This window comes from Rhyacophila brunnea, unplaced genomic scaffold (assembly GCF_057557595.1).
Source record: "Rhyacophila brunnea isolate RB1 unplaced genomic scaffold, BYU_Rbru_1.0 scaffold_17, whole genome shotgun sequence".
NCBI lineage: Eukaryota > Metazoa > Arthropoda > Insecta > Trichoptera > Rhyacophilidae > Rhyacophila > Rhyacophila brunnea.
Genome location: NW_028232827.1, coordinates 37,199,455 through 37,219,732, shown reverse-complemented (window position 1 = coordinate 37,219,732; position 20,278 = coordinate 37,199,455). Strand labels below are relative to the sequence as shown.

The following is a 20,278-nucleotide window of genomic DNA, read 5'->3' as shown; positions in this document are numbered from 1 at the left end:
CATACAAAAAGTCACGTGACAAAATGGCGGCTCAGTACATTTTGGCGGTTGCCGTGTGAGTTTTTGCTTCGGCTTATAATCGTGATTATTGTGCTAAAATTGAGAATCGAAGTGTTAAATTACAAAATTTTAAAAGATGGAAAGTCACCCTTTGGAAATAGCTTCAAACAAAGCTGGGAAACGTTCAAGATGTTTAGAAAACTGGAAGAGAAATATGAGTAATATAAGTAATATTATGTAAGTAAGACTTGACCAATAAGACAAGCATCAAAACTTTTTTTGAACAATGTAATTTTTACACTTTAACAAACAAAAAATCCTTTCCATTATAAGTAATATTATTAGGTACTTATATCTTATAATTAGAAATAAATGACTTTATTAAATTTGTTTTTTTTTATGTACAGGTAAAGATTTTTTTTCATTTATTCAAGTTACAATGTTTGTCTTTGAGTATTTTTACAATAAAAAACACGACCGACAAGTTAAAAACTAAGAAGCAAACATGGCTTTCCTTCATGTTGTCAAAAGCAAAGTCACACACTTCTTGATGGGTGAGAAGCAAATGCAGCCTTCTTGAAATTTATTATTAAGATATCTTAGACATGTCATAAAATTAATGAGCTCTAAAAGTTAAATTGACTTTGAAACATAATATTCTACTATAATGTATATCTCACATAGATTAAATTGTAAGACTTGTTAGCAGTTTTTGACGTTTTTCTCAAAACTACTCACGTGGTAGAAAGCTGTCTTTGCTTTAAGGCACCTCTTTTATGCATTTTTTATTGTTTTTCTTTTAAATAAGAAACCAAAGAATAAAACGCGGGTACTAAAAAACCTAGTAAGGTGTTAACGTTCGCAATAACATTTTGTTTATAATACATAATAGTATTCCCAACAGGTGTAACATATTGCTTTGAAATCTACAAAAATATAACGCGCTCTTAGAAATAAATCTTTCTTTTGATATTGGGATAAAAGCTTTTTTTTAATCATACCATACCACCTATAAAACATCCTGTTTTCAAATACTATATAGATTAGATAGAATAAAGCAAGCCGGTGTTTTACCAATAAAATTATTACTACAAATAGCAAACGCTTCAATATGTTTAGCCAGTGACGTCCCTAGATAAAATGCCGCCACTAGGCAGCGCCAAAATGCCGCCCACAGAACAGATTATTTCTGAGTTCCCTGATGCCGCCCTATTTTTTTTACAGTATTTTTAATCATCGCTTCATGACTCCAATATCTAAGAAATGTGTTGTATATGTGCATTACTAACAAAATATATACCACTATACAAAATTAAATTTACATATAAAGGGGAATAAATATAATATAATCCAGGTAGACATTTACCCAAATCACCAGTCTGAGATCCTATTTGGTTGATATTTCTGACACATTTGTTTTGTACCATTTAGCAATACACAGATTTATTATTTTCAGACCATTTTCACTATGTTATCTTTTATTGTACAACATGTAAACAAAATATTTTTTCTTGGTATTTATTCAAAATACCTACACCTACTTTTAATCATAAATACGCTATTTTATTAATAGTCTTAATACTCAACGATTAAAATAAAAAAAAGTTTCCTGGCATTTTTTGTTGCAAAGTCAGTATATGTCACCCAAATCTAATTTAAATGCCTCTCTGCTTCAATAGACCATATTACCAGTAAGCTGATTTTTTTAATGGAAAGATTGTTCCGTTATTATTAAGTTAAGATAGCTATTTCTATATTATATACCAAATTATTCTCCTCGATTTGCCGCCCTTCGAGTAACTGCCGCCCCCAAGCGACGCTCACGCCCACGGGACGTCACTGCATTTAGCTATTTAAGAGTAAAGCTAAAAATATAAAATATTTTGGCTTTGGTTCAGTAGTTTTAATGTTGGGCAGAAAATACATAACAATGAGATTATTTTATCTGAAATATTTCCATGTTAGGCAATGGACCTGCGGTAGTGATTTGGGTTTTAAAAATTGGGATAAATAAATTGTTAATCTGGTTATGTAATTTATCTACCATGGATGTTGTATAATATGCATTAATTAAAGCAATAATATGTTTAATAATATTCAATTCGTTATCGAAGTCGCCATTATTCATAATGATGCTAACCAATCACATAATTATATACCGCTAGTTTGTCAATTCAAGTATAAAATAAGTGTAAGTAGGTATGTTTTTTATTTTCAAAATTAAATTTTAAAATTAGATGTTTTTTATTACATATTATTGTTATTATTATATAATATATTCTCTTTTTCTCTCTTGTGAGGGTAATATTTGTTTTGTCCACACAATGTTTGTTTTCTTAAATAAATAAATGTGTCATTTAACTTAAAAGGCATATGCTGAGATCTTTTATGAATGTAAACGTAGGTTTCCTATAATCTTTAAACTTATGTTTATTATCAATTATTTGTATAGTCAGGTCGGAAGAGTTAATCTTATTATCGACTTCTACCTCCAGTGTGAATTTAATGTTAATGTGTATGGCATCTACATAATATCCAATAATGGCGAAGGGTGGATGTAGGCTGTTAAGATCCGACATAAATTATGCACACCGAACTTTGTCAGTCAAACGTATTTGTTTTCAGTGATCTAAGACTGTAATGTGTCGATAGCGTTTGTTAGTTTTTAAAATTAAATTAAAACCTGCCTAATCCAAGCCATAGTAGATAATATTCAAAAAATATTTGTTTATCTATAAAATATCTAAAATTATGCCATTAAACCATATAAAATTTTAGATATTTTATAGATAGAAAATATTTTTTATCGATTAAGGTTTGGCTAAGTAAGGTTAAATGAATTAAAAAAAAATAACCAACACATCTATAATATCGTCTCTGTTCTGGCAGAGCACACTAACTGGAGAATACTAGTTTTGAGCAATTTGACATTGAAGTTGTTAGAATGTTTGAAATGGTCTATCATGTGAGTTTATTAAGTAATCGTAAAAAGGATGACTTTAAAATAAAGACTGTTTATTTATTAAGAAGGTTTCCAGACGGTAAAGTTTGAAATAAGGAACATTTTGGTATAACTAACTCAATGCCATTTTTTCGAATTAGTGTCTTCTGCCAGAACAGTGACGATATTATGTAGTCTTAATTCAATGAAAACATATTAAGTATGACTGAAAAAGTGTGCACTATTTTTTTGTTGTCGGATAGCCCATATAATACCTAAACTATTATGTTTTAGTTGAGGCAGGGTTAAATTGAATTAAAAAACCAACCAGCACCATCTGCAAATTGTATTCTTAGTTCAATGAAAACAAACAAGTATGACTGACAAAGTTTAGTTCAAATCGTCTACCTCAACCTCTCACCACTGAATCTATGATATAATTCTAAAAGATTATTCGTCAAATATATTCCTAGCAATTTCGTTTCAAATTTGTCAATGAAAAGCTCCGAGCCAATTGTCTTAGTAGGCTACCCATTGGGTATCATTTAAATTAAATGAAAAATAATAAAATTATTTTCTAAACGTACTTTAGATTAAACAATTATTTTCTTATAGCTCAAACAGGGGAACTTTTGCTTTTTCTAGAGTCTCATGTACCATCTCTAAGCATCAACAGAAAAAATTGTAAAAAGGTTAGTTACATCTAATGATATAAATGTAATTGTTATTAGATAGTTAGATAGTGTTGAATAAATATTTTTTTTATTAAATTACAAGCTTAAGTAGGTACCCGGCTTCGCACAGGGTCGCTTCGTGGATACATTTTTCTTAAATATTTAAAAAAATAATAATAAGTAGGTAATTATCTTTTTCATATTAAAAAAGCCGTGTAATACAATATGGCAATATGAAAATAATTCTAATAAGGTCAAACAAAAGAACACTAAATTAAAATCGAATCCAAAATATGCAAACGTTGTTAATAGTATTAATATGTAGTAAAAAAAAAATTTAATTGGATGGAACAAACAAACAACAAACTTTGTATTTTATATAATACTAATTTAGAAACCTTCGCGGGTGTGCGCACAACAACTGACAAAAGTTTCATCGCAATCGGGTGAATGGTATAGTAACGCATACGAATAGAAGAAGAAGATGGTTTTTCTAATTCATAGAAACGCATAAAATACGAACAAACAAACAAATATTGATTTTTATATATTAGATTATTAAATTAATAAATTTCGAAAAAGTTGTAGTTTTAAAAATATATCTTAGACATCTCATACTAATTTCTGTTCTGTTCTAAAGTTTTGAAAATCAGGAAAACATAACTGGAAACTAGAGGACAATTACATTTGTTATCATTATTACTATATTAATTAATTATTAAACCATAAAGCGTTTAGTAAACAACTATTTTTTGCAAAGATATTAATTAATTTCATAAAGCTGTTTGTTTTTAATGAACCGCAATCTAATGTGGTTAGCATGGTTTTCGTTTATTTCAATATTTTGTTTTATCTGAAATAGATAATAATAATGTGTATTCAACAATAATAGCAAAAAAATACACAATAACTCAAGCCAATATGAGTTCATGATTAACAAATTTAATAACATCTACTTATGGTTCTATTAGTCAATACAGAATTAAGACCTATTAGATTCTTTGTCATAGAAAATACATAATTTTGAAAATATCAGCAACTTGGACTGTATGGGTCTCAAACTTGAATCTTTTATTTTCTAGGTGAGTGCTGTAGCTTTTAAGATATTGACTCGTTTTTTGATTTATGCGAATTATTTCGAATAACTACGTGTTTCGAATTCCACCGATCAAAGGCGATCGGTTTTGTAATCAATTAGTTTAAATTAAGTTACTAGAGACCAATGACATTATTAATGTCATTGCTAGAGACCGATATATATTTTAAATAACATCGATGCTTATAAAAATATAAATGTAAATAACTTGAAATCCTTTTTATTCAGTTTCAATTGTTATTTCTCATTTATCACAAAAAAATCGGTGTGTGTATTTATTTACGCGCGTAACAAAACAAAAACAAAACTTGTGATAACCTAGATTCTTCGACTAGCTCCTAATTATTATCTTGTTAAATTACGCACTCAAGAAAAATGGCCGCTTATTAGAGCGCCGTCGGTTTATTTCTATACACTTTAACTTATATTATTAAATTATATAATTATTTATCGTTGTTTTTTTTATTTTTAAAGTAACAACTATCACTCTGATGTTTAATAGTTTGTTTACGTAAGGAGTTGCAAATGGCCGGCAATAATAAATTCGTTGCCTAGGTAACGGAACAATTCTATTATCAAACTTGCGTTTGTATACAGCTGCCTGATTCGCAGGTAACTTCGTACTGTCGCGTACTTTCGTAACGCTGTGCGCGCGCAGCTCTGAATTTCACTCTCTACCAAACGTCCCAAAAGAAGTATAACTTCAAAAATCTCAAATTCCATGCTTCGTACTTATCCGCCAGGAGCCTCTGGTAGGTAGAGGATTCCCCTTAACATCTCGATGACATTTTGCATTTATTCGTATTTGATATTTTATTGAGTTTGGAGTTATGGAGATGGGCTGGACACATAGCTCGAAGAAGAGACAATCGTTGGACAAATCTAGTCATCCAGTGGTATCCAAGAAGTACAAAACGTCCACAAGGTAGACCTAGAGGCCGCTGGATCGATGAAATGATAAAGTTCTGCGGAAGTACGTGGCAACGCAATGCACAGGACCGAGAGAAGTGGAAGCAACTTGAAGAGGCCTTCATCCAGCAGTGGATAGATTCAGGCTGATGATGATGATGATGATGATGATTACATACTTTACTACTAAGTAGTTAGTTTTATTATAAATGTGCATATAAATTTTAATTAAATCAATAATGATAAAAACTAATATCTAATGGCTTTGATTTACATTGTTTTTACAACTAAATAGAATTCTATTAAATTGCTATCATATGTTTTATGATTAAAAGCAGATTAACGAAAGATATGTTTTTATCAAAAATGATAACAACTTATTAGTAAAAATAGAAAATGGATGATAAAAATGATTTGCATTACTAATTTGAAGTGGAATCGTAAACACACTTCATAATAAAATCGCTTATCTTTCGTTTAGGACATAGGTACTTTTAATGTTATGCTACAGTATGCTTAGCTAAAAGTTATATATATCCTACTGAAACCTACCTACATTTTAGATGCTCTCCGAATACAAGCCAGAACCATTCTTTGGTGGCCAAATAAACTGACTTAGCTGCAAATAGCTGGAATGGTTTCATCTATGTGTGTAAATAGTATCTTAGTGGAAGTTACTTATATTATAGGAGACAATAACGAACTCTTGAGACAAACACAGATGTATTGAAATATGGAACAGTATTCTAATTCCAGGCGGAAACGCATTTGACCTTAACGAAACGTAAAATTGCGAACTCAATTTTTTTATCTATTTAATAATTTAACTTCATTAAAAATGAGTAAAACGTTTCAAAAACTGTTCATAGTAAAGCGTTGTATGAAAAGGGAAGTACGTGTAAGGGAAAATAGGTTAAATAAAGGTAAAATAATTTCCTAAATATCTTGAATGAAAACGGACAAGTAGTGGTACTTGGTACTCAAGAGGCAGAATGCATCCGTACGGTAGACTTCGAGACCGCTGAGTTGATGAGATAAGTACTGAAGTTGTGTAGAAGTTATTGGTTCAGTTTCTTTTTAATTGCTTCAACTGTCCCCCGTAAATGAACATCACATCATTCATAACATCACACGATTTTCCACAGTTATGGTTACAGAATATTTTACAACGTTTTTATTAGCTCGTATTCTTGTTTTTTCCGGTGGTTCCGGGCAAAACTTCCCGACTAGCTAGACATTTGAAACTTTTAGAATATATCAGAACACGATGCCAGTGCATTCTTTTAATACTTTTAGCCATCTCAGTTTATCGTTTTGTATGGAAAGTTATTTTAATCCGTAAAAAGTAAAAGACTATTATTGGTTGCTAAGGGGGTGGTCCTAGCAACTAAATTATTAATATATACGTGCGTTACTATGGAAATCAAAATGAAATGTCAAAATGACATTTCAGTATTCTATATTTCTTTGTTTGTTTGTTTTTAATTTACTTCATATCAAGTACAAGTTTGAGCATATTGAGAGAATAGAAAATTTAAAAACGTTGTAAAAAGTTTTTTTTTATCTTGTAATTATTTTATATAAGAAAACGAAAAATCTGTAGGTGATGGTTAAAAACTTCTGTCATTTTCGTGATCAGTTGGTCCAAGCTACTAAAAAATATATTTATTCAAATTGTATTTATTTATTTTTGCATATAGTGAATATTACAAATTATTAATTAAAGACGTTCACAACATGACATTTAGAAACAAAGAAATATTATTTATAAAACAGTATACAATATACCTATAGTTACCACATTGATGTTTGTTACTTATTATTATTTACCCAATTCTAATTGAAACCCCGTGTCAATATGTAGTTGGATATGTGTATTGGGGCGTCCCGATTCAATTCGTCGCATCATTTGTAAGAGAAGGGCTTTTTCGAGGGATAGTTATTCGTAAGGGCGTCATATCTAAAGAAAACGTATCAATACTTGAAACCGGTATTGTATCGAAAGAGAAGATCGATGTCGATAATTTTTTGACAGCTCCATCCCCGTCTCTAAATGGTTTCACTATATTAACAATAATTACAAGATAAAAAGAACTTTTTAAATACAACGTTTTTAAATTTTCTGTTGAATTATTATGCTCAAACTTGTACTTGATATGAAGTACTTAAATAAAAAACAAACAAATATATAATACTGAAATGTCATTTTGATTTCCATAGTAACGCACGTATATATTAATAATTTAGTTGCTAGGACCACCCCCTTAGCAACCAATAATAGTCTTTTACTTTTTACGGATTTTTCTGAAATAACTTTCTATACAAAACAGAATTAACTGAAAATTAATTCAATTCTGCTTAAAGATGGCTAAAAGTATTAAAAGAATGCTTTTGCATCGTGTTCTGATATATTCTAAAAGTTTTAAATGTCTAGTTAGTCGGGAAGTTAGTTAAAAATCGATTGCAAGATTTGTACTGGACAAACAACCACCGGATAAACAAGACTACGAGCTAATAAAAACGTTGTAAAAAGTAATGAATGCCAGTAAACTTTCTACTAGAATAGGGATAATATGAAGGATATTTAGAATTTTCTATAATCTTTAATAATATCAATACAACGTTAACTACCGGGCACTGCTCCTTATTTGTAGATATGTGGTATGGAGTGAGACTTACTATTAGGTAATTCTATTTTTATCAGTCTCTATATAGGAGGAAAAATCAATACTTTTAATACAGACCTAAGTGTACCCATGACTTTTACCGAAGAAAAACCATGAGTGAGAGTATTATTAAAGATCCGCTGAACTGATAACTATACCGACGCCCACATCGACGCTGATGTCAAGATATTGTTAGTAGACATGGTTGTGGTCTATCTATTAACAATGCTCATAAAGATCTTTATAAGTAGTCTGATCACATAAACTTCATTCTTTCGTCACACATTATGACTGCGGTTGAAAAATAACTTGCAATCAGGGCAATTATTTCAATACCGCGTTTATGTATTTACAGCATATTCTATTCGCATATTACAACGTACAATAGATAGATATACTTAATTGAAAATTAACTCCAGATATCTACATTGCAAATTATTATCGACTTTAAACGAAATGTTTTATTTTTGGCGTATTGTATTGAATTTAGTGGTAAGATTGGTCAGCAAATCACAGTGCGGGGACGACGCCACGTGAAGGCTTCTACCAGTGGCGAAGGGTGGAGCCATAAATGGTGCACACTAAACTTCGTCAGTCATACGTATTTGTTGTCATTGAAATAATACTACAATATACAGATGGTGTGGGCTAGTTTTTTTAGTTTCAGTGAAACCCTGCGAAAACCATGCCATATAGATAATAGTCAAAAAATACTCGTCCATCTATAAAATATCTACAATTATGCAATTGCATCATACATAACTTGATACTTTATAGATAGAATAATATTTTTATCTATCATAGTTTGGTTTAGGCAGAGCTTAATGAATTTAAAAAAATGAACAAACAATATGCGTAATATATTGTATTCTTAATCCAACGAAAACAAATAAGTATGAATGAAAAAGTGTGCACGATCACCCAGTGCTCGAAATGGACCGGAATGCTCCGGAGCGCCGTTCCGGTTCGTGCAATCGGTAAAGTTATCGCTCCGTCTTGTGGAAAAAATAATTTGATCGCCTGAGCTAGATAGGCCATATAACAAAAAAAATAACACACATATTTTCATAAAATTTGATGACTGTTAATATTTTCAGAAAATTGTCAAGCGCTCCGGTTCGTAAACTTTTCCATTTCGAGCGCTGCGATCACCCAAAGTATAGCAAAACTATTATGGTTTGGTTTAGGCAGGGTTTAATTGATTTTTACAAACTAACCAAAACCATCTCTAAATTGTAGTGTTAGTTCAATAAAATCAAATACGAAGACGATGGCCGCGTGGCTCAAGCGCCGGTCTATAGTGTCGAGGGTCCCAAGTTCGAATCCTGGGTCTGGCAAGCACACATATTGTTTTAAATTTATGTATGAGTCAGAGTATGAACCTAATAGGTTGAGCAAGTGGCTGATATCCATTTATCGTAAAAATAAAATCTGTTAATATAAACCTCCACTTTGTAGAGGCCCATATTATGATCCTATTAAAATCGGACATGGTCGAAAAAAAAATACTATCAAAGTTTAATGTGCACTATTTATGGCGGATCTTAACAGCCTACCTCCACCCTTCGCTACTGGTATTGACTGTAGTGGTAAGATTGCGTCGCTGTAGGATTGGTTTGTCGAATAGACCAAATAATGTCAAATGTTCAGGAGACGAAAAACAAATTTGATTTTCCTATATTTAAATACATGAAGGTATTTAAATTGTTGTTTTTACAGCATATGAATGCTGTTTTCATTACAAAGCAATTTAAAGAAAAGGATGGTTCTGGTCCATTTAAATACAAAAAAATCATTCTGCATTAAGAGGTCGATTTCGACAAAAACGGATATTCGACAAACCAATACTATAGCGACAATTGGTCAGCAAATCGCAGAGCAGGCCACCACGTGAAGGCTTCTACCACGTACACCCGATGGCATGTTTAAAGCTAATGATCCGGTCATCACGGTGGCCAAAACATGGTCGAGAAGGCGCATCTGTCGCATCCGTACGACAGTAGAGAAAGAAGAAAACACCCCAATGTGTCAGCTGCCTCCCAAACACATTTACAGTATTTACACACTCCTCTATCTTTTTTTCATAAAGATTTTTTCCATTGGTTATAATATATTTTCTCAGAAGTGTTTTCAAAATTATGTATGTTCAATAATTAGAATGCTACATTCTTAAATCTTGTGAATTATTCGTCGAATAAAAAAAATAGTTAATTAAGCATTATTAGCAAGTTCAAGTAAGTTACAACATAAAATCTTGGAGTAATCCGTGACATCGGTTAGTAATTAAAGTACCTAATACCTAATTTGATTCAAAATATAAAAGCCGAACGCCAATACAGTAGCTCAATTTAGAAAGCGCTTCAGTGAGTATTAAAAAGCCCAAAATTTAAATTTAAAGTTTGTCGTAATTAAGTATGACTCCTTTATCATAGTGGACTATGTGCGTGGGCGCGATACTCGAGAGAAGTGTTTTCAAAATTATGAATTTATATAACATATATATATATATATATATTTGTCTTTGACCTATTCTGCTAACGTTCCAGGTTATTGTTGTGATTTTCTACATGAGTAAACGTCCTAGTATTGGTAAATCAATGGATCCATCCACGTGTTGATAGTCTCACAGACGAGCTATGCAATAAATTAAGACATCAACGCTCGAGCAGACATTGATAAATAAACATTCCCAAACTATTTGCAAAACTCTATTAGATTCGGGTAAATATTTATTCCTATTCGACCGACCGTTTGAGAACGATTTGATAACACGATTTTATTGTGTTTTTTTTTTGGATTGTATATGTTGTGGAATTTAAAAGCCGCGAAAATTTGAGGTACAGCTCGCCATCATGCATTTTATTTTATTACCATAGTATTATTCGATATCACGGTAATAATTTTAGTTAAATTGGCAGTTATACAATTTTTCACTGCTGATCTGCAGGGCTATTCTAAATAGTTAACACGGTAACACGTTTCCATTATTTTTATTGGTCCAAAATAACACGGATATCAGTCGGAGCAAATTCTTTAAGCAACGCAGTTATCTACAATAATTATTGTTAACACACGGCACTGCGTCTTACTTGATTCCAAATGTATCCGATTCTCTAATTATTGTCTAATCTCTAAGTGGATTATTGATTTTGGAGTTAAGTGAAGTTGGTTAGTAAAAGTTTTATCTGACATTTAGACGGCTCGCACATCTAAACTCGACATCTTATGCGGCACAGCCATACATCAAACTTTCTAGGAACGTCGCACCGATGTTTTATATTGAACCGCGCACATATGCGCCTGGCGACAGTCGCGCATAATCTCTCTAAACGTCAAAATATACTCTAGTGACCGGTGAGGTTGGCGTCTGCAGTGACGTCCCGTAGGGGTAGGTAGATTGAGGGTCGCTTAGGGGCGGCCGTTACTCGAAGAGCGGCAAATCGAGGAGAATCATTTGGTGTATACCTATATAGAAATAGCTACCTAAAAATTAGTACCTAATGACAAAATATCTTTCCATAAAAAAATCAGCTCACTGGTTGGAAACAAAATGTATTAATTAACATAAAAGGTTTAACAGGATTGAATTTTTTTTGTCGGGTTCGCGATGTCTAGTTTACTTCCGTCGCCCTTCGACGTACGTGGTGACCAGAAACGACACGTGCACGGATGATAAAAAATAATCTATAAAAAATTGGGCGTTACTATGGCGTTGCCCATGGCCGGCATTTTGTCTAGGGACGTCACTGGGCGTCTGTATAGAAGTAACGGCAAAATGGCGACTTCAACCCGCAGCGTGAATCGCATGCAACTTGTTGCTTGCACTAGATAATTTTTTTAACCTAAAATGTCGCATTCCACCAATGTGCGGAGCTCTATTTGGCAACGTATTCGACATGTTGCAGACAAGACGAGTTTAGATGTGGGAGTCGGCTTAGCGTTACATCTTGTATTTTTTAATATCGCGACTAGATTTAACGTTTTTGCTAAAACGCTAGATTTGGCTGATATACCTACTTTTTATGACTTTTGCGTTTAAACTTTTGGTTACATTGTTTTTTATTTAAATAGTATAACTAGGGACCGTGTTTATAATATGCTAAGTGCATATTTCGTTAGGGTGTATGCACAGCTATGAGAGTTGCACATAAAACCGTTTTGAAAGACGCAGAGTCCAAAAATAATTATTGTGCATATAAATGCATATTTGAGACGTTAGAGCATATTTCATTCATTAGTGCATATTTCATAAATAAATGCATATTTTAGGGCTTTTGCATTTATAATTTTAGTTTTTGTTTAATTATTTTATCGAAATACCTATAACTGAATTCGGTAGGTAGATAGTTTAGATGCACTTGCATTTTTTAATGGCATCCCCGAGCTATGGATGTATCGGAAAAAGTGAAATCAACTCGGGCACCTTTATTTAAATTTTGCGCAATCACCTCTGTGGACGTTGAGAGGTCGTTTTCCGCATATAAACAAAATACTGACACGTATGCGGAAAAAATTTATGCCAGAGCACATTATTTATTAATTAAACTATTTCGGACAAAAAAACACTAAATAGTTTTTAGGAATATAGTTAAGTGTGTCGTTTTTGTTTTTCAAAGTTGTGTATGGTTTCAATGCATTTCTTATTTAATTATTTGTAAAAAAAACTATTTTTAAAAATGTAATTGATTAACTTTATATTGATTTTGTGTGTTTTTCTGTTATTGTATTATATTGATTAAGATTATTAATTTGTTATTCGATTTTATATCCGTAATATTGGGTGCAGTGGATAAATTTTTAACTGTATGTTTCTTTAGTTTTAGTGCATATTTTTATGATTTTAAGTGCATATTTGCATGCATATAATCATATTTTATGTTGCATATAAATCCGTTCCTTAACTATAACTAATAGGTACGTATCGTCTCTACGTGACTATTTCGACCAAACCAAAATTGTTTCATTTGGTCAATCAAAACTATCGAAACAATGGCAGTACGTAAATTTGTGTTTAGTTTTATAAAATGTACAGTTATTGGAGTTTTTTTCTCGGTTAAAATGAAGAAATCAACGTTTCAAATTATTCTAATGGAAAATATCAAATTTTATTCAAAGATATATGTTTTATTTACCAAAAATCACCGATATTATCGACTACAAGTGTTTATTTATTAATATTTAAATGGAAATAATATGTCTATGCTTACCAAACGTAAAACAAACTGCCGGACCAATTGGTACAGTGGCCTTGTACAGTCTGAATTGCATGAATATCAGGGAAGAATACGCCAAAATGAGTCCTGTCAGATAGCAGAGGAGCGCTTTGCCGTGAAGGTTCTGCAGCTCAGGAATCAGGGCGTACACCAGGAACGTTGCAACCAGGAAAGGTATGGAGATTATCATGCCTAGAAAGAAAACAAAAGAATACAACAGATTAGAATATAAGATTGTCAGTGACGTCCCGTGGGGGTAGGCAGATTGAGCATCAAATCGAGGAGAATCATTAGGTATATACAGAAATGGGTACCTAAATTTAGTAATAACGGAATTCGTGGGTCGGGATGTGTAGTCAGGTAAGTCACAAAACAGCAAAAATGAGATATGAATGCCACTATACTAAAAAAAAAAAAATCTTTCGTTGTGTGTAGTCAGGTAAGCCGTACGTCTCACCATTGGCGAGATGCAGTTTCAGTCAAAACATATTTTTTATTTTACGGGGTGTATACACAGTTAAGTCACATGAGAAGGCAGATAAGTCAACATTTTGTGTGACTTACCTTACTACTCATAGTTGGCTTACCTTCAAACGTCATACCTACTCAGTGTTGATTTTGGTGAATCTAACGTATTTTTTAAGATATTTTGAGAAATTAAAAAAAAAATAACAGAACCTACGTAAATAGTCATATTATAATAAATTATAACTTATATAAATAAGTATGTGTATTATTTGTAAATAATAAAAAATATACCAAATTTAACGAATTTGATTTATTTAAATCTAAAAACCCGTAGGTACACAATATCCAAACAAATAATCTTGCTTTTAGGTTCAACCATATCCTCCAATAACTTGTATGTTGACGATTCATTGATAGCATAAAAGATCCTGATTTTAATGTTCAAGAATTAATACAGTCATTTTACCAACATTGAAGAACCACGCCCTTCATGCTCAAATAGTGCTTCCACGATTACACATTACAACGATGTTTTAACCTGTTATCCTCGTTCTCGATTGAGAAGTAATAATCACCAAAAATGTAACTTAAGGGATGATGCCTTCAGAAATGATGAAAAAGTTGCACGAAATACTGGCAAAAGCTACACAACAAGTACCTATAATGGAAGTTATGAATACGAAAAAAAGTCGTATCAGACACAGACAAAGCGAACCGGGAAAACAACATTTTCGCCAAGTAACAGTTCAATATTACTTGACTGTTGAACTGTTACGGAAACCAATTTGTAAAGGTTGTACACTAAAAACATTAAATGAAAGTCACAATTTTTTTTAATATGTTTTGAAAAAAAACGTGCGACTACTTACGGTATACTTAGAACAAATAGCAAAGACACATATACCTACTCTCAATTCCATCATTATGAGTGTCATTACTCTAGAAGGGACTGTCAGAAAATACTTACCGCCACATTTGACAATAACTGTTATGTATTCTCAATATTTGAAGAGTATTAGCTCTAATCCCATCCATGAACTTAACATTCAAACGGCCAAATAAGGATACTTGCCAAAAATTAATTCCACCAACGATGAAGAAATAAAAATCGTGAGGAATTGAAAGAGCATCATGACGAAGCTGACTTTGCATATTCAGCTAAAAGTTGTGATAAAGAGTACTTGCAAGATTCTTCTTGCCAAATTGTAGCATTTTACATGTAGCAAAGTTCCCTGGCCTTCTACAAACGACATTTGACGGTGCATGATTGTGATAATAACCAGGGATATTGCTATGTGTGCCATGAGACTCTTGCTAATAGAGAAGCTAACGATATCGCTTCATGCCTGTTCGAATACTTAACCAAGGGGATACATGATAATATTAAGCAAGTGATCATGTATTTTGATAGATGTGAGGGTCAAAACAAAAATAGCCACGTAGCTATAATGTGCATGATAGCAGTAAAATATTCTGAGACTTTAAACAAAATCGATCACACTTTTTAGTCCCTGGCCACACAAATATGGAGTGCGATAGTGACCATCGCATAATTAAGAAAAAAGACATTTGGTGGAACGATCGAACATCCTCATGATTGGGCCAAATCAATGTGTGAGGCTGCAAAGAAAATTCCTTTTAAAGTCACTGAAATGACTCGTGCAGATTTTTTTAACTACTCGGATCGATTAAAAGGACCATTGCTACTCAGAAAAATAGACACAGATGGGAATAAGTTTGTTTGGAGAGATGTTAAGTGGCTTTAATTCAACAAACACAAACCGGGAATAGTAAAATTTAAAAGAACTCTCGACGAGACGACTGCATTTTAACAAATTTCATGTATAAGACGAGACAAGACGAAATATTTGATAGACTTACTTCCATACATTTCACCGTGTTATAGAGAATTTTATGAGTCACTTGAGACATTTGAGATAGTCAGCGATATTTAACCTGATACCATTGAAGAAATCCATACTATGATAACGATGAACCTTTATAATATTCAGGTTTTTGTGCCTTTTCACTACTTAAATAACATAAAAGTAAAAAAAAAATTATAAAAATGCTACTTTTAAATTTAAATAATATTTTGTTTAATAAACCAATAAGATGTATGTATAACATGTGTATTTTATTGCTAATATTAGTCGGATTAACATGAAAAAATAACAATATTACGTTGTGCGTAGTAAGGTAAGTCAATCATTTTTTGTGCAAATCCAGTTAAGTCAATTCCCTTTTTTTTTAAACCGAATAAGTTTTAATGAAAAAAAATAGTTAGAATACTTCTAAGACATATAATTGAAAGCCAATTACATGTACTTTGATTTGTTACCCATAAAAAAACATAACTGTAATTAGGGGAATGTGGGGAATTTTTTGAACTTTGTTTTTGCTATAACTCAAAATGACAATTTGTGACTTATCTGACTTCACATCCCGACCCACGAATTATCTTTCCATTAAAAAACAGCTCACTGGTTGGAAACAAAATGTATAAATTAACATAAACGGTTTAACAGGACTATATATTTTTGTTGAGTTCGCGATGTCTAGTTTATTTCCGTTTACATTGGACGGCACGTCCTTGGTGACCAGAAATGACACGTGCAGATTTGTGAATTATATTTGAATTATAGGTAGGTACATACTTACCTAATTTAAAATTTATCCAAATATTTTTGCCAGTCACTCGAGAGTTTTGGAAGTTATCAGGTCTATTTTTAAATACATATGAAACCTTGAACTCACAATATTGTCTATTGAATCAGAGAGGTATTTAAATTAGATTTGGATGACAGTTACTGACTTTGCAACAAAAAAGGCCAGGAAAGTATTTCTTATTTTAGTGATTGAGTGTTGAGACTATTAAAATATGTACTATATTTATGATTAAAAAAAAAGATATTGATGTCATGAAAGCATGATAAAAATACTTTATAAAAAATGGGGCGGCATTTTGGGGCTGCCTAAGGGCGGCATTTTATCTAAGGAAGTCATGTTAAATGTTAAATAAAAGTGATGTACTTATGTATTTTAAATACGGCCACATCGCCTGACTCTTTTCTGCTGATTGTGAAGCGGGCTTTTTATGTAAATAATTTATTTATATTGTACAAAACCGACCTGTTGACCGTGTCTGTTTTCTGTAGAAAGTTTTATTACGTATCAAGATCAACTGTGTTTTTAATCAAATTATATTAATGAACGAAGATTGTGAAAAATAAAATGACCCTCAATTTTAATCAGCTCCCAGGCTTATTCTAAACCATTAACTCAACTTGCATTGTAATAAGGGTAAATTTCTAAGCTGCGTTTATTTGTATACGTTATTATCATTTTTTCACCCCATCACATCTGTACCCTAACGCTGCTCCCGGCTGTTATTCCGCGTATGAATGATTGCCAATAATAAATTGTCATGACTGGTCGTAGACAGTGTTACTAACGACACTTCAAATAGAAAAGAAGTAAAACTAGCGCCTGTTGTTGTTAGATACTTTTTATCATTGGTAGGTGTGCACGTAAAACTGCTGGATTTTGAGTCCGTTCGCGGCGAGACATCGGAAATATTGACTGAAAACTTAATTTGAACATTGCGCCGTCATGAGATTGATAAAAAGATAGCTGCATTTTGTGGTGACAATGTAACACGAATTTGTAGGCGTACATAGAAAAAGGCAAATAAACGTTGCCGACTCAAAGAAGAACTTGGTGTTAATATCGTCGGCATTAGATGACACCCTAAATCTGGGTTAATACAATATAGTATGTCCAACTGAACTCTACCTACACTGCAATAACAAAATTTTGTCAGATATCTATAACCTTATTTGGAAAAACTTCGTGTTCTAATATTGTATGATATATCTATATCAATCTTCGAGACTAATGATATATAAGTGGTGTGTCTATTTTCTACAAATCAAATGCGATATTATATTATTTTTAATGAATTTTTGGATGATGGTAGCCTGGCTGTTTTATGCAAAACGTATGACGATAACTTTTATACTCTGCCCATAATGTGGATTGGCTGCTTTAAACTAACTGGTTTAGTATTAATTAACTATCTTTTTTATTCAACGAATAATTCACAAGACTTACGAATGTAACATTCTTTTAATTGAACATACATAATTCGAAAACACTCTTTTTTGAAAAAAATAGTTAATTAAATAAAATTGTTAGCAAGTTCAAGTAAGTTACAACAAAAATCTTGGAGTGATCCGTGATGTTGGTTAGTAATTAAGGTAATTAAAACCTACTTTGATTTAAAATACAAAATCCGATTGCCAATAGTAACTAAATTTAGAAAACGCTTCATAGAGAACTATTAGTTAAAATTCGTCGCAATTAGTTAAGATGCCTATAGCATTGTGGCCAATGCGCGTGGGCCGGTATTCCGAGAGACGCAGTTTCGGTTCCTACAGGTTGTCGTATTTTTTTTCATTTTTTTTCCTATTGGTTATTTATATTTCTTGTATTTTCAAATTATGTATGGTTTAATATTATATTATGTTAAATATGCACAGTGCAATTTATTAGTAAGAAGAAACAGTTTTAACTGATATGAGATATGACTGTTACCAGTGTTACCATGGACAATATTAGTCAAATAATGTATTACAGTCAGTTGTATGACTTATATTAATTTAGCTATTCTTACAGTGATATTACTGATAATAGTAATAATAGGTTGACGTGGAAAAGCCACACCCGGTAGCGGTTTTACGATAATGTTCAATTATAGCGAATAATGCAAGAAATATTATTGTTATGGTTGACATTAATAAATGATTGATGAATTACATGTTTTCATAATAATTTACAATACATCTAGTGTGTAAAAATAGCGTATTGCGAACTATCATACAATCTTCAAACAACGTCCTACAAAAATAGGTAACGGAAAGATTAACACGTAAGTAACAAAAATTGTTCAATTAAAAAAATATTGTTATATTCATAATTTGAAAACATCTCGTGCATATACGCACTAGAAAAACTCTTTTTTAGATTAAATCAAAAGGATTTTTCTTGTAGGTAGGTGTCAGTAACGAAGGGTGGAGGTAGGCTGTTAAGATCTGCCATAAATAGCGCATATTAAACTTTGTTAGTCATACGTAGGGAATCCAATCCCGAGCCAAAATTCTGATCCCGGGATTTCGGGATTACAATTTGACAATCCCGGGATTGGCATTTTTTTCCATTGTTAATATAAAAAAAATATATTTACACATAACATTGATAAAATCGGTCAAAGATAAATCTAGTATAATTAATAATATTTAAGACATTTATTGTTAATATTGTATATCTACGTTCAATCTTGGAAATAAATAAGTTTAATGGAATAAATAATATTAAATATAGGTATATATATATATATAAATAATAATGTGCATTTAATACGAGATTGCTGTTTGTAATAGTAAAGACTTAACGAATGGATTAGCGAGATTTAAAATAGTAAAGCAAATAATCATGGCGTATCTACTTATGGCCTTTCCGCTTCATAAATCTAATTAGACAGCCAAATATGAAATTCCCGTAAAACGTATGAGATCATGGTGGAATTACTTTGTTAAAAGTGCGAAGCATTGTTTTTTCCAATCTTTCTCATTTTTAATAATGTATGTGAATAAATAAAATGAATCGGCAACATACACATGGGTATAAGTCAAACTTCATTCAAAGTGAGTTTATTTCTAATGTAGTTATTTTTTATTTATTTTTTTTTGTATTTTTTTCTGTTATATTTTCGCTTTTATTTTATGTTCCATAAAAATTGATAAAAATCAATCCCGAAATCCCGGGATTATGTTTATCAATCCCGGGATTCATAGGTATCGAAAATAGCTCGGTCATACTCTAGTCATACGTATTTGTGTTTACTGAACTAAGACTACAATTTTTACAGATATTATTGGTTAGTTTTTAAAAATCAATTAAACCCTGCCTAAACCAAACCATGATAGTTTTGGTATATTTTGGGCTATACAATAAAATTGTGCACACTTTTCCATTCATATTTATTTGTTTTCGTTGGATTAAGAACACATATTACACATATTGTTGATTATTTCTTTAAATTCATTAAGCCCTGCATAACCCAAACTATAATAGATAAAAAATATTATTCTGTCAATAAAATATCCAAAGCTATGTATGGTTTAATGGCCATAATTTTAGATATTTTATAGATAAACAAATATTTTTTGACTATTGTCTACTATGGTTTAGTTTTCGCATGGTTTAATTGAATTTTAAAAACTAACCAACAGTACCGTAAATTGTAGTCT

General features: G+C 31.7%; 1 protein-coding gene across 2 annotated transcripts in view; it reads right to left on the bottom strand.

Moving 5' to 3' along the window:
* The window catches only part of LOC147074020 (G protein-coupled receptor Mth2-like), a 77,211-nt gene that overhangs the window by 37,152 nt on the left and 19,781 nt on the right, over nucleotides 1-20,278 (bottom strand). For both annotated transcript variants that reach the window (XR_015070385.1, XM_085944682.1), the window contains exon 3: nucleotides 13,494-13,691. Coding sequence is in view for 1 of the 2 variants with exons in the window: in XM_085944682.1 (XP_085800808.1) it covers nucleotides 13,494-13,691 (198 nt within the window). In the remaining variant the exon portion in view is untranslated. The remainder of the gene's footprint in view (nucleotides 1-13,493; nucleotides 13,692-20,278) is intronic.